Source organism: Mobula hypostoma, chromosome 19 (genome assembly GCF_963921235.1).
Source record: "Mobula hypostoma chromosome 19, sMobHyp1.1, whole genome shotgun sequence".
In the NCBI taxonomy this organism is placed as follows: Eukaryota; Metazoa; Chordata; class Chondrichthyes; order Myliobatiformes; family Myliobatidae; genus Mobula; species Mobula hypostoma.
Window position 1 is genome coordinate 10,968,008 of NC_086115.1, and position 21,022 is coordinate 10,989,029.

Genomic DNA, 21,022 nt, shown 5'->3' on the forward strand with positions numbered 1-21,022 from the left:
GGTAAGGGATGGGAAATTCAAGGGGGATATTAGAGGAAGGTTTTTTACTCAGAGAGTGGTTGGTGCGTGGAATGCACTGCCTGAGTCAGTGGTGGAGGCAGATACAGTAGTGAAGTTTAAGAGACCACTAGACAGGTATATGGAGGAATTTAAGGTGGGGGCTTATATGGGAGGCAGGTTTTAAGGGTCGGCACAACATTGTGGGCCGAAGGGCCTGTACTGTGCTGTACTTTTCTATGTCCTATAATGCATAGGAGCAAATGAGGACAATCGGCTCATCGAGTCTGCCCCGCCATTCGATCATGGCTAAATTATTTTCCATCTCAGCCCCATTCTCCCTGTAATCTCTAACACCCTGTCAAATCCTTTGAAGTATGGCACTTTCAGTGTCAGTCAGGTTTACCATCACCAACATATGTCATAAAAGTTGTTGCTTTGTGACGGAAAAGTTGCTACAAATTACAAAACATATAAATTGTAGTAAACAGAAAAACAGCAGCCAGAGAACTGGAAATGAATACCAATGAATTGATCCACTTGACCTGAAACAGGAGTGTGTGGGCCATGGCAGTCAAAGCTCAAACTGGGCACGGCACCTGGTGATGATACAGAAAAACAGCCAATGGGGTAATGTTCACGTACAGTTCAGAAATCTGACAGTGGAGAGGAATAAGCTGAGCTTTGACTTGTAAGAAGAGAATTGTGGCAGTCAGCTTGTACACAGCAAGCTCCCACAAATGACAGTGTAATAGTGGTCACATTAATGGATGCTGTTTGAAGGAGAAATGTCCAGAGCCCCATTGCTTTTTCTCAGAACGGTCAAATGGGATCTTTTATGTCCATTTGCAGAAGGGTGAAGGTCCCAAGCTGTTTATCCCCTCCATAATGGAACTGCCCTTTTCTTCCATTCTTTCTCCGTGATGCTGCTCTGGGTTTGGTGGGATGTGCAGGGGTTAATAAGAACATAAGAAATATAATCACCAGAAATACTCCAGATACAGGAAGTAAGACCATAAGATATAGAAGCAGAGTTAGGCCATTTGGCCCATCAAGTCTGCTCTACCATTTCATCATGGCTGATCCATTTTCCCTCTCGGCCCCAATCTCCTGCCTTCTCCCCATATCCCTTCATGCTCAGACTAATCAAGAATCTATCAACCTCTGCCTTAATTGTACCCAATGACTTGGCCTCCACAGCCACCTGTGGCAATGCATTCCACAGATTCGCTACTCTGTGGCTAAAGAAATTCCTCCCTATCTCCATTATAAAGGATGCCCCTCTATTCTGAGGCTGTGTCCTCTGGTCTTAGACTCTCCCATCATAGGAAATATCCTGTCCACATCCACTTATATTGAGGCCTTTCAACATTCAAAGAGGTCATCTCTCATTCTTCTGAATTCTAGTGAATACAGGCCCAGAGCCATCAAACGATCTTCATATGACAAGCCTTTCAATCCTGGAATAATTTTCGTAAACCTCCTTTGAACCGTCTCTAGTGTCAGAGCATCCTTTCTTCGATAGGGGGCCCAAAAATGTTCACAATACTACAAGTGAGGCCTCACCAGTGCTTTATAAAGTCTCAACATCACATCCTTGCTTTGATATTCTAGTCCTTTCTTGCCTCTCTCCCTTCTTGAAGAGTGGAGTGACATTTGCAGTTTTCCAGTCCTCTAGAACCATGCCAGAATCAAAGCAATACACCAATGTCTTGAGGAACTCATCAGGTCATGCAGTATCTATGGAAATGAATGACTAGTCGACGTTGTGGCCTGAGACCCTTCTGGGCTCGAAAAGACGCCAGAATAAAAAGGTGGGGAGAGGGAAGGAGGATAGCTGGAAGTATGAGCAGGAATTGGCCCTTGGCCCATCGAGTCTGCTCTGCCATTCTATAATATCATGGGTTATCTGGCGATGGATTTGGCTCCACCTCCCTGCCTTTTCCCCATAATGTTTAATTCCACTGCTAAACAAAAGTATATCAAACTGTATCTTAAATGGGACAATAATGAACCAATTCCAATTGTATCATCATTAGACCATGAGACATGAGAAGAATGAAACCATTTCGCTTATTGAGTCTGTTTCACCATTCCATCGTAACTGATTTATTTTACCTCTCAACCCCATTTTCGTGCATTTTCTCCTTAATCTCTGACACCCTTTCTGATCAAGAACCTATCACCTCCACTTTAAATATACTCAATAATGTGGCCTCCCCAGCCTTCTGTGGTAATGAATTGTACATTTTCACTACCCTCTGACGATAGAAATTCCATCTTGTTTCTGTTGTAAAGGAACATGTATTCTGAGGCTGTGACCTCTGATCCTAGACTCACCGCAATTGGAAAAATCCTCTGCACACCCGTCTTATCCAGGCCTTTCAATATTTGATAGGTAGTACCCAATTCTTTCTCGGTTACATTTCTGTTCCTCTTTGCCCGCTCCTTCTGCAGACGCTGTGTGCACTGATCCGAGGAGTCCACCAGAAGAACAAGCCAACCTCCGGCTTCGACATCATCAACATGTTAATGGGCTTCGACAAGGCTGAGCTCAGGATGAAGGTGAGATTGGTGGTAATTCGTTTATTATTGTCACATGTACTGGGATACAGTGGAAAAACTTGCGTTTGGCAAGCCATTCAGACAGATCAATCTATAACGATTAAATAGTATTCGCTTTATCTGTCACATGTATATTGAAGCAAACAATGAAATGTGACATTTGCATCACCAACCAACACAGTCTGAGGACACACCCAACTACAAGTTACGTTAGGATAACACAACGTGCTTATCCTAACCTTAACACCATTGGACTGTGGGAGGAAACATGCATGGTAACGGAGAGAATGTTCAAACTACTCAAAGACTGCAGTGGAATTGAACTTGGATCAGTCACATGGTAAAGCGTTATGCCAACTTCTTTCCTACTGTGCCGTCCACAGACAACTTGCTAACTATATCCCGAAACTCAGCTGAGTTCCTCTAGTATTTTGTGTGTGTTAACCGTATCCTGTCTCTCTCTGGAATGCATAATTACACTGAAGTAGTACCAAGAGAAATCAAAACAATGCAGAATAAAGTGTTAATAGTTACAGGGAAAGTAAGATGAGGGAAGATAATAAGGTACAAGAGCCACGACAATGTAGATTGTGAGATCAGTAGTTCATCATTTAGCGTGTGAAGGGTCCGTTTGAAGAGTCTGATAACAGGTAGGATAGACACTGTTCTTGAGCCTGGGGATATGTGCTTTCAAGCTTTTGTCTTCTGCCAGTGGGGAAAAGGGGAGAGAGAATGACTAATGACATAGATATAGTGATCAAGAGTTAACGTTTGCAGCACACGCAAGATGCTGGAGGATATCAGCGAGCCAGGCAGCATGTAAGGAAAAGAGTGCTGTCTTTTTGGCCCGAAACGTCAACTGTACTCTTTTCCACAGACGCTGCCTGGCCTGCTGAGTTCGTCCGGCATTTTGTGTGTGTTGCTTGGATTTCCAGCAACTGCAGATTTTCTCTTGTTTGTGAAGAGTTGACATTTATCATTTTTAATGGTAAGTGTCAGGGCTGGGGAAGGGGAGAGGAGAGGAGAGGATGATTATGTTTTCAGTTGATGTGTGGCGTTGAGTATTGGGTGACAGGATCTGGCAGGGTCAGGGGTATAGGATTGGTTGGGTGTAGGTGTTGGTGTTGGTAGTTGGGTGTCGGGGTGCAGTTGGGTGTTGGATGTGTAGTGGTGAGTGCCTGGGTTGATGTTTGGGTATCAGGATATGGACTGTTGAGTGTGTGGTGGTATGTCAGTTGGGTGTGTGTGGTGGTGCCTCAGGGTTGGGGTGAGTGGGACTGGATGGGTGTAGTGTCTGCATGGTGAGTGTTAGGGTTGGTAGTGAATGGGTTTAGTATTGCCAGTTGGGTCACAGTGTGGGGGGAGTGCTGTTAGGTGTGTGTCATGGTTGGGCACCTAGGTGAGGGTGCGTGTTGGGTTAGTGGGTAGTTATGGTGGTGTAGTGCGTTGAACAGGGAACTGATGGATGCTGTGGATTAATTTCTTGTTAACACTCCAGGACAAAGTTGACAGGCAGCTGGTTCCCCATAGGGTGTTGCCAGATTCATTCTCTGGGTAACTAGGGCTGGTCACAACTGGGAAAGCGTTTGGTAAGGTGGGTTGCTTCGATTAGTTAACAACACCAGCAACTTATATTCACTGTAAAGGCTTTTACATCGTAAAACAGCCCTCTACATGAGGAGCACCGCACGCAAAATGCTGGAGGAGCTTAGCGGGTCAGGCAGCATCTATGGAGCGAAATAAACAGTCGATGTTTCAGTCTGAGACTCTTCGACAAGTCTCGGTCTGAAACATTAGCTATTTATTCCTCTCCTTAGATGCTGTCACCTGCTGAGTTCCTCCAGCATTTGTGTGTGTTGCTCAAGGTTTCTAGCATCAATAGAAACTTTAGTGCTTCCACATATGGACGTCACGGTAGCTTAGTGATTAATGCATCACTTTACAGTGCCAGTGACCCGAGCTCAATTCCTGCTGCTGTCCGTAAGGAGTTCGTATTTTCTACCCGTGACCATGTGGGTTTCTTCTGGGAGCTTTGGTTTCCTCCGTCATTCCAAAGCTGTACAGGTTAGTCGGGTAATTGGTCAGATGGGTATAATTGGGCAGCACAGGCTCGTTGGGCCGAAGGGCCTGTTTCCGTGCTGAATCTCTAAATACAACAAATAAAGAAATATGAGCAGGTGACCAACAGTGAGAGGGACGAAATCTGTAGAATGATTTCAAGAGTTTGGGGCTTTGGCCGCTGCCATTTGAAAAGTGGGTAATTGTGGTTCACGGGAGACCAGAAGGACAGTAAAGCCTGTGGGACAGATGACAGGGCTGAACAGAGAAAGGGTTGCAGAGATTCATAAGAATGTCACTGAGGATGGTCTAGGATGGCAGATAGTTGAGTGGTGCTGAGATGTTTGAATAGACTGACATCTGGAGAGTTTAGTGGATTGAGATCCAGCCAGGAGCGCATGTGAATAACATTGAGTTGTGCCAGCTCACAGAGTAATTTCCATTGGGGAATCCACCCTGGCCATTCCCTTTTCTCTCTCCTACTTCTAGGAGCTCGAAAGCCTGGGTATCCAGACTAAGGAGCAGTTTCTTCCCCACCATAATCAGACCTGAACCAGTCACCTCTTTCGTGGCCCTTCCTGTTGGTGCTGGCATGTCCTGGAAATCTTAATTCTACTCTGTAGGAGCTTTGACACTGCTAACGTACACTTTATTGCCCCAGCCAACAAATGGCGACATTATACGTGTGTGTGTGTGTGTGTAAATATAAAAACCCCACCCCCCACCCCCAAAACGTAACACGTAGCAGTCTGGGTGAATTCTCCCTGATGAAATTAAAGAGTCCCTGCAACGTCTTCTATTACTGCACTTTGCACCATTCTGTTGTTTTGCATTTGACCTTGTTTATTACCTCCGTGTACACTGTTTACTCTGTAAGCTTCCTAAGAACAAGGAATTTCATTGCACCCTGGAGAATGTGGTAATAAACTAATCTGAATCTGACTCACTGTTGATTGACCTGTGGAGTGAATACTTGTTCATTGCTGGTTCCGTTGATACGAACTGTGGACGAGCTGCTGATTGATTTCAGGAAGGTGGTGGGGGGTGGTGCATGTTTTCCTGTCTACATCAACAGTCAGGTTGAGAGGCTTGAGAACTTCAAGTTCCTTGGAACGAACATTGCTAATAGCCTATCCTGGTCTAACCATGTTTATGTCTCGGCCAAGGAAGCTCACCAGTGCTTCTACCTCTTCCAGAGGCTGAAGAAATTTGGCACGTCAACTGTTACAAATTTCTATTGATGCATGTGAATAAACATCCTATGGAGATGAATAACAGCTTGGTATAGCAACTGCTCTGCCTGTGACTGTAAGAGACTGCAGAGAATTATGGACACAGCTCAGAGCGTCATAGAAACCAGCCTCCCTTCATAGTCTATATTAGGGATTCCCAGTCTGGGGAACCCCTAGTTAATGGTAGGGGTCCATGACCCAAAAAAAAGCTGGGAACCCCCTGGTCTATACTACAGCTGTCTCAGCAAAGCAGCCAGCATAATCAAAGACCCCAGCCAACCTGGGCGTTCTCTCTCATGACCTCTCCCACTGGGCAGAAAATGCTTAAGCCTGAGAGCACTTGCCACTAGGCTCAAGGACAACTTCTCTTCCACTGTTAGCAGACTCTTGTACAGACCTCGTGTGATAAGACCTCACAATCTACCTTATTATGATCTTGCACTTTATTTTTTACTCCACTGCACTTTTTTCTGTAGTTTTAATCTGCATAATTATTGTTTTACCTTGTTGTACCTCAACGCACTGTGTAATTTCTTGGTCTGTATGATCAGTACACATGACAAGCTTTGCACTCTGTCATGATACATGTGATAGTCAAACACCGGGCAGGCGGCGGCGGTCGCGACGAGCGGCAGGCCAGCTCCAGGCCTCGGGCCTCGCCCCCTCCGCCCGCCGCCGCCTCGCGCTGGCTGCAGGCTGCCGAGTACTGGCTGTCGAGTACAATGGAGTGGAGCACTGCTGAGCGCAAAAGCTGACTGTTCTCTTCCAGTCCATGTGGAAACAGGGACAGGTCCCGCAACAGCTGAAAGATGCCAGCATAGTCCGCATCTACAAGAGGAAAGGCAACCGCCAGTCTTGCGACAACCACCGAGGCGTCTCCCTCTTGTCCATTGCGGGGAAGATTCTGGCCCATGTCCTGCTCAACAGCCTTCTCCAACATCTTGAGCAAGGTCTGCTCCCAGAAAGCCAGTGCGGATTTCGTGCTGAACTTGGGACCGCGGACATGATTTTTGCTGCGCGCCAGGCGCAACACAGCGACCTCTTCGTGACCTTTGTCGATCTAACCAAGGCTTTCGATACGGTCAGCAGAGAAGGCTTGTGGAAGATCATGGAGAAGTTTGGCTGCCCCAGCAAGTTCATCACAATCGTCCGGCAGTTCCACGACGGTATGATGGTGAAAGTTCTGGATGACGGCGACGAGTCGGAGGCCTTCCCAGTGACAAATGGCGTCAAACAAGGCTGCGTTCTTGCCCCGACTCTGTTCAGTATGGTATTCTCTGCCATGCTGACAGATGCCTTCCGTAACTACGAAGAAGGAATCCACGTCAGGTGCAGGACTGACGGCAGGTTGTTCAACCTTAGGCGCCTGCAGGCAGTTACAAAGGTGCGAGAGACTGTCATCAGAGACTTCTTGTTTGCTGATGACTACACACTCAACGCCAGCACAGAGCAGGAGATGCAGCGTGAAATGGACTGCTTCTCACAAGCCTGCGACAACTTCAGACTCACTATCAGCACCAAAAAGACCGAAGTTATGTACCAGCCTGCCCCAGGAAAGCCATACCAGGAGCCGCGCATCACGGTGAAGGGCCAGAACCTCCAGGCAGTCGACAACTTCACCGACCTGGGCAGCATACTCTCTTGCACAGTGAACATAGATGCTGAGGTCAACAACAGGATTGCTAAAGCCAGCACCGCCTTTGGGAGGTTCCGTGAGAATGTCTGGGAGTGGAGAGGACTCAGCCTTACCACCAAGCTGAAGGTCTACTGTGCAGTGGTCCTTACCACCCTCCTTTACGCCAGCGAGAACTGGACTGTCTACAGCAGACACGCCAAACAGCTCAACCATTTTCACCTGAGCTGTCTCCGCAGACTCCTCCACATCAGGTGGCAGGACAAAGTCCCCGACAGGGAAATCCTGGAACGAGCTGGGCTCTGCAGCGTCTACACCCTCCTGCTGAAAGGCCAAGCCAGGTAGGCTGGACATGTGGTCAGAATGCCAGACAGCCGATTGCCTAAGCAGCTGCTGTACGGAGAACTGTGTCAGGGCAAGCGCTCAGTCGGGGGGCAGAAGAAACATTACAAAGACTGCCTTAAAGTGTTCCTCAAAGGCCTGGGTGTCGACATCAACACGTGGGAGACACTTGCCCTCGACCGTCCAGCTTGGTGCAGCAAGATCACCACAGGAGCCCGTGCAGCTGAAGTCAGGCGCATCATCGAGGCGCAACGAAAGCGTGCTGTGCGCAAGGCCCGAGCAGCATCCACTGCCACGACAGCACCCACCCACTCGTGTCCCACATGTGGGCGAGCCTTCAGGGCCCGGATTGGCCTCATCAGTCACCTCCGGACCCACAGCCACCAATCTCCCATTTGACTTTGAAGCCATGGTCATCTTCGACTACGAAGGACGAACAACAACAACAATCAAACACCAATAGTTTGAAGAATGATGATAATCCTGGGAAATATAGACCAATAAACCTTAAGTCAGTGGTAGGAAAACTATTGCAGGGATTGTTAGGGACATGATTTTGGAGTACTTGGAGAAGCATAGTTTTATACGGCTAGTTAGCATGGCTTTGTGGGGGGGGGGGCGGGGGGAGGTCCTGTCTCATGAGCCTGATTGAGCTTTTCAAGGAGGTGACAAAAAGAAACCCAAATTGATGAAAGCAGTACAGTGGTTGTGGTCTGTATGGATATTAGTAAGGTGTTTGACAAGGATCAGCTAGAAAGTCATGAAACCTGAGATCTATAGAAACTCGGCTGCTGGGATTCTGAGCTAGTTTACCCAGAGAAGGCAGAGAATGTTGGTGGGTGAACCATAGACCATAGGAGATTGGTGGTATTTCTGCAGGGATTTGCTTTTACAATTCCTGCTCTTTATGATTTTTTTTTATAAATGACTTGGATGTGAAGGTAAAGGGGTGGATTAGTAAGTTTGCAGATGACATGAAAGTTTGGAATTAGCAGTGTGGACAAACAGAAGGATCTGTTCAGGTACATGTATCTCTCAAAGTTGCTGCATAAATTGATTGGGTGGTTAAGAAGGCACATTGTGTGTTGGCCTTAATTAGTCTGGGGATTAATTTCAAGAGCAGTGAGATAATGTTGCAGCTCTATAAAACTTTGATTAGACCACACTTGAAGTACTGTTCAGTTCTGTATACCTCATCATAGGATAGGTGTGGAAGTTTTAAAGATTGTACAAAGGAGATTTGCCAGCAAGCTGCCTAGGTTAGAGAACAGGTCTTATGAGGATTGGTTGAATGAACAAGGGTTTTTATCCTTGGAGCGATGGAGGGTAAGAGGTAACTATCATGCTGATGAATGTACGCTAAGGAAAATAAAACTGATGACATCAGTGCAAGGTTATTGTACCAGCAGGACATCAGGGACTGCTGTGCAGTTTGCTTCATGGAAACATGGCTATCCCCCACCATTCAGGACTCGTGAAGGGTCTCGGCCCTAAACACCAACTGTTTACTCTTTTCCATAGATGCTGCCTAGCCTGCTGAGTTCCTCCAGTATTTTGTCTGTGTTTCTGTACTGTGATGAAATGCTTTGAGAGGTTGGTTATGGCTAGAGTCAACTCCTGCCTAAACAAGGACTTGGACCCGCTGCATGCAATCTCACTGGCTCAGCTTTGGGTCACCCAGAAAATAGCAGTTTTCCTAAATGAGCTGTGTATTGACTACAGCTCAGCGTTCAACCCAATCATACTCTCAGTTCTAATCAACAAGCTCCAAAACCTGAGAGTCTGTACCTCTCTCTGCAATTGGACCCTTGACCTCCTCATTGAGAGACCACAGTCTGTATGGATCAGAAATAACATTGCTTCCTTTACTGACTTTCAAAGGTTCATTTGACATCAGAGTATACAACCTGAAATTTGTACTCTTCACAGACATCCACAAAACAAGAAACCCTACAAGAATGAATGATAGAAGTGTTGAAGTTCTGACACCCCCCACTTTGCACAAGCAGCAGCAAAAGCATCACCCTGCCCCCCCCCCCACAGCAGAGGTCCCTTCAAAGAGACCTTGAACCAGAACTGATCCCAACACTGGCACACCTCAAGGGTGTGTACTTAGCCTACTGCTCTACTCTTTCTACACCCACAGTTGTGTGGCAAGGCATAGTTCAAATACTATCAATAAATTTGCCGATAACGTAACTATTGTTGGCAGAATTTCAGATGGTGACGAGGAAGTGTACAGGAGTGAGATAGATCAGCTGGTTGAGTGGTGTCACAACAACAACCTTGCACTCAACATCAGTAAGGCCAAAGAATTGATTGTGAACTTCAGGAAGGGGAAGTTGAGGGAACAGGCACCAATCCTCATTGAGGGATCAGAGCTGGAAAGGGTGAGCAGTTTCAAGTTCTTGCGTGTCAGCATCTCTGAGGATCTAATCTGGGTCCAACATATTGATGCAATTGCAAGGAAGGCATGACAGCAGCTATACATATTTCGTTTGAGGAGAGTTGGTATGTCGGTAAAGACACTTGCAAATTCCTACAGATGTCCAGTGGAGAGCATTCTAAATGGTTGTAACACTGTTTGGTAAGGGTGTGGGGGCACGGCATAGGGTTGAAATAAGCTGCAGAAATTTGTGAACTCTGCCAGTTCCATTATAGGCACTAGCTTCTGCAGCATCAAGGATACCTTCAAAAGCAATGCCTTATAAAGGCGATATCCATCATTAAGGACTGCCATCACCCAGTATTGCTCTCTTCTCATTACTACTGTCAGTGGGGAGGTACAGGAGGCTAAAGATCCACACTCAACTTTTCAGGATCAGTTTGTTCCCCCCTGCCATCAAGTTTCTGAATGGGCAATGAATCCATGAACACTGCCTTCATATTTTTCCCTCTTTTTTGTATTATATATTAAAAATTATTTTTAAAATATATACTTTTGTATTTTGTACTGCTGCAGCAAAACAACCAATTTAACAAGATATGCCAGTGATATTAAACATGATTCTGATTCTGATTTAATAGGGGTGTATAGGATTATTAGAGGCATGGAAATAGTGGACAGCCTGTACCTTTTTCCCAGGGTGGCAGTGGCCAATACCAAAGGACACCCGTTTAAGGTGAATAGAGGACGGTTTGAGGAGATGTCAGAGGTAGATGTTTTATACAGAGAGTGGTAAGTGCCTGGGATGCACTGTCGGGGTTGGTGGTAGAGGCTGATATAATAGGGACATTGAAAAGACACTTAGATAGGTCATGGATGTAAGAAGAATGGAGTGTTATGGACTGCGTGGAAAGGAATGGTTAGATTGATTGCGGAGTGGATTTATGCTGGTGGGCCTACTATTGAGGGCCAAAGTGCCCACACTCTGCTATATTCTTCTATGTTCTATGATGCGATGTTCAGTGCAGTAACGTTCTATAATTTGACTCTTAGGATCTGGTAGAGAGTTTGGACTCATTACTGTGTGGTGATGGTTCAGAGAGTTTGAAGAGTCTCTGCCTTAAGCTGCTGCTCTGTCTGGTCACGGTAAGGAAACCTTTTGCTTGCATTTGGATGTGTCCTTGCGTTGTTGCTCGGTGCTCTGTGCATGTCCCACGCCCCTCGTCTGCCTGCTACGTTGGTACGCTGCCAGAAGAGTGTCATCATCATTGCAGTTGCTCACTAGTGACTCCTGTTGGCAATGCATTGAACTGTCGCATGGGTAAGGTCGCGCAAACAAGGTTTCTGGAGTCTCCTCTCACCAGGTTTCCTTTTAATTACAGGTTACAGACAACATTAGTCAGAACACAATCTTGGAGTATGTGATGATTAACAGTATTTTTGAAGCCATTCTCCAGGTGAGCAACCTCTTGGCCTTCCTTTACAAAATCTTGGACTGGTATGTCATCTAACCACACAGTTGATCCATCCAGTCTGTGTTGCTTTCTTTGAGATGCCATTAGACCACACGACTTTGGAGCAGAATTAGGCCATTCAGTCCATTGAATCTGCTCCACCATTCCATCATGGTTGTTCTATCACAGTTGGTTGCTGCTGTGGTAAGATGTTAAACCAATACCCTGGTTGCCCTGTGAAGATGGAGTAATCTGTGTGGTGGGCTTTTCTCCAGTGTCCTAGGTAATCCCTCAAGCAATGAATTATCTGGTTATTATGACCTTAGTACATGATATCTGCTGTGCACTAGTCTTTTTCAGTGTTGCTACAATGACCGCACTTCACACTGGCCAGGACGTCCTGAGGTTGTGGAGGTGCTGCAGTTTGTTGCTTTTTATTGGTGATGTCCTTTTTAAAGGGAGGATGTGGAAGCTTTGGGGAGGATGCAGAGGAGATTTACCGGGATGATACCTGGATTAGAGGGCACGTCTTATCAGGATAGGTTGAGTAAATTGGGGATGAAATCTTTGGAGCGAAGGAGGATGAGACGTGACTAGATAGAGGTGTATAAGATAAGAGGCACTGACCAGTGGACAGCCAAAGACTTCTCCCAGGGCACATACGCTAATATCAGGGGGTAGCATTTTAAAATGATTGCAGCAAAGTATAGGGGGTGATGTTAGAGGTATTATTTTACATGGTGAGTGTGTGGAATGCCCTGCCATAGATGGTGGTAGAGGCAGGTACAATAGGAACAGTTAAGAAACCCTTAGATAGGTACATAGATGATTTTTTTTTAAATTGGAAGGCTATGTAGGAAGGAAGGTTAGATTGTTCTTAGAGTAGGTTAAAAGGTTGGCACAACATTGTGGGCCGAAGGGCCTGCATTGTGCTGTAATGTGATGTTCCAGGATTGCTTTCGAACAGTTTGGTGCCATTTTAGATCTTGCTTGTCCATGTGCCTCAGAGAAAATGGGCTCACTGCTCACTCTAATTATCACTGAACTAAGTCCGGTACAGGCCCAATCCACAAGGCGGTTCAGAGTCAGTCATGTTGGTGGGACTGTGCTCCAGGCTGGGTAAGGACTGCAGATTTCCTTCCTTGTTCAACTGGTGAACCAGACCTGCTTTCAGGACACTCTCATCTTTCAGGGGCAGCTCCATGAACAGGCATTGACAGAGTTAGAAGAAAATATTCGGATTGTAGAGAGGGGAGTCAGTCTGGAATCCAGGTTTCATTTTTTTTCCAGATTTGCTCAATCGCACATGCCATAATAGATAACTCTAAGGTATGAATTTTACCTGGTCTTCAGCAGAGTCACCTGGTCATTACTTTGACACACACCCCTCTGAATCTCATCCAGCTAAATGTCTTTTAAATGCTGTAGTTGTAACCCCTGCTACCACTTTGTTTGTCACCTCTTTCTATATATCCATCACCTGGGTGAAATTGTTGCCCGCTCATGTCCATTTTAAATCTTTCTCCTCTTGCGTTTAGTTTTAGACCTTACCCTGGAGAAAAAAGACTGTAAGTGTTGACCCTATTGATGCCTCAGGTGATTCTATAAACCTTTCAAAAGCTATCTCTCAGTCACTACAAGATCAACTCCAGGAGGCACAAGGTTGTGGGCTGCAAATAAAGACTCAACAAAATCTTCTGTGTTTAACTAAAATGGGTGAAACATCTTTTGAGCAATTTGTGTCTGCATTGCTGCTGGAGACTCTTTAGAAGTAGCTGAAAGTTTGTGGATTTAGTTCTGTGGCTGTGAATTTCAGTGTCTTTTGAGTCACTTCAGTTGTTTTTAGGGAGACCTGCACAAAACCAAAAATAGTCAATAGCAAAACAAAGCAAAACTCATGGGTTATGAGTGAAAGGTGAAATATTTGAGGGGAGACTTCTTCACTCAGAGGGTGTGGAAGGAGCTGCTAGGGGAAGTGGCGGTTGCAGGTTCAATTTCAACATTTTTGAAAAGTTTGAATAAGTACGAAGATGGGAGGGTTGTGGAGGGCGATGAGACTAGCAGAATAATAGGTTGGCACGGACTAGATGGGCTGAGGGGCCTGTTTCTGTGTTCTGATTCTATGACTTGTATTGAAATATACAAGGAAGTTTATGTTGACAAAGTAGCCAAAAGTTCATAAAACGTAGACCACCACAGTACAGTACAGGCTCTGATGCACGATGTTGTGCTGACCTTATAACCTCTAAAATTAATCGAGCCCTGGTCTCCCTTATAGCCTTTCATTTTTTTCCTCTCGTATTAGGACCTCATAGCATACTTCGTAACCAGTGACATATTTTGGAACTATGAATAGCAGGAAAATTAATTTGTTGACTAGATAATTTCCTTACAGTCAGGGTGATATTGGCCTGGCATCCTGTACCCTTTGAACTAGTGCCAAGAGATTCTTTGAACTAACCTGAAAGAGGTTTATTGTTACACCTGGAAGGCTGGACTTCTGACTGTGTTACCTCCCCTTGACGTCTGCCAGAAGTGACGGTCTTGACTTTTATTCTCCGTGCTCTGAGGATCAGTGGTGGGGTAGCCATGTGGGCTGAATGGCCATGGTCAACATCATCATTAAAGCATGCCCTTCAGCCCAACTGCTCCAAGCTGACCAAGGAGTCCACCAAACTAGTCCCATTGGCTCAGGTTTGGTCCATAGCCATCCATCTACCTGTCTGAATTTCCTTCAGATATTGATATTGTGCCTGTGTTAACCCCTTTTTCTGGCAGCTCATTCGATATACCATCCGCACGAAGAAGTTTCCCGTCGGGTCCCTTTTCAGTCTTTCATCTCTCAGCTTAACCCTCTATCCTCTTGTTTTTATTTCTTTTGGAAAAAGACTGCATTCATCCTATCTTATATCCCTCATGATTTTGTACTCCTCTGTAAGATCCCTCTTAAACTCCTACACTCCAAGGTCGAAAGCCTGCAACCAAATTTGATGGTGTAGATCGGAGGAATCCGAATGGGGCTTAGTATCACTGACATATGCTGTGAAATTTGTTGTTTCACGGCAGCAGTACAGTGCAATGCTTATGAAGTTACTATGTTACAATAAGAAATAAACACTGTATATAAACAATAATGCAGAAAAGAGAGTGAAATACTGAGGTCTACAATACTCAGGATTATTTTTGCAGTCACCGAGGACTGAAAGCCGTATGTTTCTCATCATCTCTTCAGTGTTTACTGATGGCCACCTTGTTGCTGTTGTAACCAGCCAGCCTGACAAACCCTGTTTGTGTGTTGCTCTTTTCCAACTCCTCCGCAAGGGGCTGTTGTCAGCTACCACAATCCTGCAGTACCACAAGATCTCCTCTGTGGGGCTCTGGAACTGAGCCACACCATCTGCAGGAATACTGCTGTTTAAAAAAAAAATAATAATAATAATATAAAAATAAAAACTGAAACCTGAACCGAAGCATCCTAACAAGCCGTGTCACTGCTTGGTACAGAAACTGCACTGTGGCGGGCAGGGAAGGCTCTACAACAGGTAGTCACAGCTGGTCAACACAACGCCAGCACCAGCCTACCCACCATCGAGGACTTGTACGCAGTAAGGTGCCAGAAAAGGAACAGAAACATCACAAAGAATCCCGCAAACCCTGCTCAGGGACTGTGTTTCCCACTCCCATCAGGGAGGAGGCTATGTAGCATCCACGCCAGGACCACTAAGCACAAAAGCAGTTACTTTCCCCAAGCAGTAGGGCTGATCAACACCTCCACCCACTAAATCCACCGCGACTTTATTATTTCCTGTCAAGCACCTTGTGTGCAGTCTAGCGTCACTTTATGGGCATGCAGTCAATCGGTGTACATAAGCTATCTTATGTATTTATATTCATTGTGTGGTTTTTTTGGTGGTATTATTGATTTCTTCAACTTCTGTTGTTTTTTGTGTTGCATCAGATCCGGAGTAACAATTATTTTGTTCTGCTTACACTTGTGTACTGGTAATGACATGAGAGAGTCCTGAATCTTCTGTCCCTACAGATACTGCCTGAGCTTGTACTATCTGTTGTCTTTCACAAGCTGGCCTGAGCATTGATGTGATTCTCATCTATCTTTCTCCCCACTTTCCATTGTTAAGCTGGATAAGGCCGTTTGCCCGCATTCATAAAGATCAGCTCTATTTGTCACACGTACAGTGAAATGTGCGGCTTTGTGTCAGTGACCTACACAGTCCGAGGATTGTACTGCAGTCTGTCTGCCCCCAAGTGTTGCTATGCATCCATTGTTAACGTAGCATGCCCACAGCTTACTCGCTCTAACCCATATGTTTCTGGAATGTTGGAGGAAACAGGAACACTCGGGGGAAACACACTTGGTCGGGGGGAGGGGGGAGGGATTGACGTACATACTGCTTATAGATGGACAGGCAGGCATTGATTGCTGTTACCTTGTTAAAGTGTTAGCTAATCCTTATGGTATTGTACTAACCCTACTTGATCATTGCCTGGGAATAGTTTGTGATTGATCACATGCATACTTCCACTCATTGACGTCAGGTGACATCAGTTTCCTGTAGTACATTGACTAGGTCCTGTTGCCCGTCTAGCCCATTCCACTAATAAATGGCTTTCTGTTTGTTAACACCTACTGAGGTACAGTGAAAAAATACGTTATAAATACGGGCCATACAGATCATTTCATCACATCAGTGCATTGAGATAGCACGAAGGGAAAGAACAAAATGCAGAATGTAGTGTTACAGTTACAGCAAAAGCACAGTGCAGGCAGACAATAAGATATAAGGCCACGTTGCTGTAGATTGTGAGGTCAAGAGTCAACGCTGCCTTGAACTTTTCAGACTTCTTGTCTGACATCCAGTGTTGGATGTGGGGGGAAAATGTATTTCAACTAAATACTGGAGATTCTCTTGTCTGTGGCCACTGGTCACATTGCTCTTTCTGGCAACAGTATGAAACCAAGACTAAGTCCCTGCAGTCTCGTTGTTACACGTAGCCCAGGGTAAGCTGTGGCCTCCATCTGTGCAGAGATAAGACATGTACTTCCTCCTCGCTAGCTCCACATCTGTGTCAGCTCTACTACTGGTGAAGCTCTCAGCTGGTCCATTGTTACTGTCAGACATGACCATCCAATCTCCTTTTTTCTGTGCTAAGCCTTCCCATCTAGTGTGCTGTTGACCAAACTCCAACATGTACTCAGTTCTGCTCAGCCATTACCTCAGAGTTTGCCCATCTGTAGTTAGGGTAGGTTTGATTCTTTTAGCCTCATTTGCAACAATCACTATAATCCTTGGAACTCAGGGCTATCTCCAGTCCTCAAACCTAACTTTAGTTTTGTCAATGTATCTCTCCTTGCAGCCACTGTTTCCATACCTGGTAACCCTTCCTTCCCATCTCACTCCATTTAAGGTGCTTTGTAAACTCATCCATCCTTTTTGTTATCTCCTTGTGTTGTTTATCACTCCTAAGAAGCTGCTTTGAAAACTTCTGTGGAGGATGATGAACATAGCAAGCCCTTTAAATGGTTGATGTTGAGTCTGGTGCATCATTAAAAATATGTGCTAAGTTTTCTAGGGTTTGGGTGTCAAAATGCATAGTTAAGACTGGTAAATTGAGGTGAGGTGCAGAGAGTAAGGATTTCAGGTTGTATATTGTATACATTCTCTGACATTAAATTGAACCTGTGACAATGAAAGGAAGTAGACCTGAAGGTTCGATTGGCCTCAGACCACTTCCACTGATTGCCCTACCCTCATCAATCACTTTCATTACCTCCTTAAGAATTTCCCATGTTGTAATTGTATATACCAATATCACCTCACTTGGTGCTGACAGGATTTTCAACATCACATTGCTAAGTCAAAGTGGAGATTCGTGTACTGTGTTTCAATATACATAGAACATAGAAAACCTACAGCACAATACAGGCCCTTCGGCCCACAAAGTTATGCCGAACATATCCCTACCTTAGAAATTACTAGGCTTACCTATAGCCCTCTATTTTACTAAGCTTCATGTACCTATCCAAAAGTCTCTTAAAAGACCCTATCGTATCCGCCTCCACCACCGTCGCCGGCAGCCCATTCCACGCACTCACCACTCTCTGAGTAAAAAAACTTACCCCTGACATCTCCTCTGTACCTACTCCCCAGCACCTTAAACCTGTGTGCTCTTGTGGTAACCATTTCAGCCCTGGGAAAAAGCCTCTGACTATCCACACGATCAATGCCCCTCATCATCTTATACACCTCTATCAGGTCACCTCTCATCGTGTGATAAATACAATGAAATGCACTTTTCACATTAATAATCAGCACACCCAAGGATGTGCTGGGTGTTGCCACACATTCCGGTGCCAGCATAGTATGCCCTCTATATTCAACAGAACAACAGAACAAGACAAGCAAAACAAGTGTCTTCTCCCCACCCACCCACCCACACACTGACACAGATCTCCAACCCCAGAACAGGCTTCTGGCTGCCTCTGAGCCTCCAGTCTGGCTCCGGACTCTCAGACTCACGACTCGTGTCACAATTGTACCCATGAGTGGCTTTGCTGTGTCTCACTTGGAGGCTGAGGGACTCTACCACTTGCCGTGGTCCACATCCTCCTCTATGGCTGGGTAGATCTTCACTAGGTCCTGATATGTGTCCTTCGCCCTTGAAGAAGAGCACAGCTTAGGGAGGAGGGCCTTTATCGCCCCAGTATTGTCCAAGGCCTCGGGAGTCCTGCTGACGGCTTGCTTTTCCAAGCCGGCCCTGCATCATTGCTCTTTTAATGCAAGTTAACTCCATTTTGGCAGGAAACCATAGCTTCTGGCCATGGGTTTTCAGCAGTGACGTGATAGAGAATGTCACCCCATTGCGTATAGTTCTGGCCACTGCATTACAGGATGGATGTGGAGGCTCACAAGAAGGTGCAGAGGAGATTTGCCTGTTTGTATGGATTCGAAAGCATTCACCATAAGGAGAGATTGGACAAACTTCCATCAGCATTTTTTGTGTTGCCTCAGGTTTCCAGCATCTGCCGTCTTCCTTTCATCTGGATTTACCGGAAATTGGTATTGTGGTTAATTCATTGAACGGTAGAATGATGGAGTCATAGAGGGTGACATGGAGCACAAAGGCAATCATTGATTAGCTAGGCAGGGAAATTTGTTCCATGCTGTAAAATCTGTACTTGCCCAGCTATTTTGACCCAAACTGGATGGCTTTGGTGTCCCACATGCTATTAAGCACTGAGTGGAAGGATCTGCAAAATCTGTCCTCCCAGCAGATGGCGCCATTCTCCGTAGAATGTGTCCCACCATTGCAAATCGGGATCTGCTCAATGGGAACGCAGTGAGCCAGGGATTAGTACCTTTCCCGTTGCCCTTGCTGGGAAGTTTGACACAGCAGGCAGATGCAGTGGGGATGCTTTAATTCTCCTCAGGTGGCAAGAGCTGTTAGTCATCTTAATCGGGGCTGGATTTGCATAAGAACAGTGCGGCACCAGAACAGATCCATTGGCCCATAATTTTGCACTAAACTAGTAATTAGAAGCCTAACTAAACTAATTCCTTCTGCCTACGTAACATCCAGATCCTTACATTCTCTGCACACTCATGTGCCTATCTGAGCGCCTCTTGAACACCTTTTATCATATGTTTACCTTCACATCACCCCTGGCAGCACCATCCTGGCACACCCGCCTGAGAATCCTCTTCTAAAGAGGTCAGGTGAAAGCATTAGAATTCAAATACAAGCCTGCAGATGCAGGAAATCTGAAATAAGAAACAGGACCTGCTGGGATCTATCAGCAGGTTGGGGCAGGTCATAGAGCATCACAGCACAGAGACAGCCATTTTGGCCCATCTCGTCCATGTCACACTATTATTTTGCCCAGTCCCTTTAACCTGCTCGTAATACTATCGTAACACTTTCCCCATACCCACTCGATATTGAAAGTCCTAGATAGAGTGGATGCGGAGAGAAGCTAACATTTTGGGTCCAGAACCTGCTTTGATGTAGAGTTCAGGACCTATAACATTATAGAAACAAAGATTCTGCAGATACTGGAAATCCAGAATATCCTTTGTGCACGAATAAAATGCTGCAGGAACTCAGCAGGTCAGGCATTACAGGCAGTATCTATGGAGAGGAGTAAATGGCTGACGTTTCGGGCCAAGACTCTTCATCGGAATTGAACATTAGAGGCCTGTAACTTAAATGGCTTTTCTTTTCATAGGATATAGTTGTTCCTTATTCTGGGTTTGATACCAGAGTTATTTGGCATGCATTGCCTGAGAGAACTTGTGTGCTTAAAGGCTCACAAAAAATCTGAATTGGGTTTACTGACTTATCTGATATGAACTGTGTCGTTTTGAGGCAGCAGTACTGTGCAAAGGCATAAGATTACCGTAAATTATAAAATAAATAGTGCAAGAAAAATAATTTTTGCAAAAAAATAAAAATAAAATCAATTTCCCTCTCTGAAAATCTCTTTTTTTGTTCTTTACCAGCATTTGCAGTATTTTCCTCCAGGTAATTCCACTAAATGGTTCTGGTCCCCACTGACTGTCTTCTGTAGGGTGAACAGCGCAAGAGATTACAGTTAATGGAAGCTGCAAGAAAGCAGTTCGAGTAGCATCTGTTCGGGGGGTGGTGATGCAGGAGCTATAGAAACAACAGAGAGGGAAGCATCAGAGGTTATAGAATAAATGCAAGAAAACAGGCCCTTCAGCCCAACTATGCTGACCAAGATGCTTTCTTGAGCAAGCCCCATTATGACCATGTTTGTCCACATCCCTCCATAACTTTCCGATATGTAACTACCCAAATGTGTTTTAAATCTTGAACCTTCCTCAACCACTTCCTCTAGCAGCTCTTTCCATATCATGGTCGTAGAGCACTACAGCACAGAAGCTGGTCTTTTGGCCCATCTAGTCCATGCTGAAATATTGTTTTATCTCGTCCTTTTTACCTGCTTGTAATACTTTCCCTATGCCTACTGAATATTGATAGTCCTAGACGTAGTGAATGTGGAGAGGATGTTTCCTATAGTGGGAGAGTCTAGAACCAGATGGTACAGCCTCAGAATAGAAGTACATCTCCCTAGAACAGAGATGAAGAGGAATATCCTTAGCCAGAATCTGTGTAATTTATTAGTACAGATGATGTTTGTTGCCATATATTGGGTACGTTTCAAAAAGAGGTTGATAGATTCTGGCCTGAAATGTCAACAACTCTTTCCCGCAATAGGTGCTGTTCTGTGCAACAAATTCCTCCAGCCGGCTGTTTCGTAGACCAGGGGTTCCCAACATTTTTTATGCCATGGAGCCTTGCCGTTAACCAGGTT

The 21,022-nt window shown here is 45.3% G+C and overlaps 1 protein-coding gene across 2 annotated transcripts in view; it reads left to right on the forward strand.

The window, feature by feature from the left end:
- armh3 (armadillo like helical domain containing 3) overlaps positions 1–21,022 on the forward strand; it is a 186,573-nt gene that overhangs the window by 18,071 nt on the left and 147,480 nt on the right. Inside the window, exons 1-4 of one of the 2 annotated variants that reach the window (XM_063071319.1) lie at positions 2,495–2,562; positions 4,508–4,626; positions 11,267–11,359; positions 11,596–11,670. In XM_063071319.1, the coding sequence (XP_062927389.1) occupies positions 4,573–4,626; positions 11,267–11,359; positions 11,596–11,670 (222 nt within the window). In that variant the 5' untranslated portion in view covers positions 2,495–2,562; positions 4,508–4,572. Of the gene's footprint in view, positions 1–2,454; positions 2,563–4,507; positions 4,627–11,266; positions 11,360–11,595; positions 11,671–21,022 lie in introns of those variants that run through there. The other variant, XM_063071318.1, reaches the window with a different exon arrangement.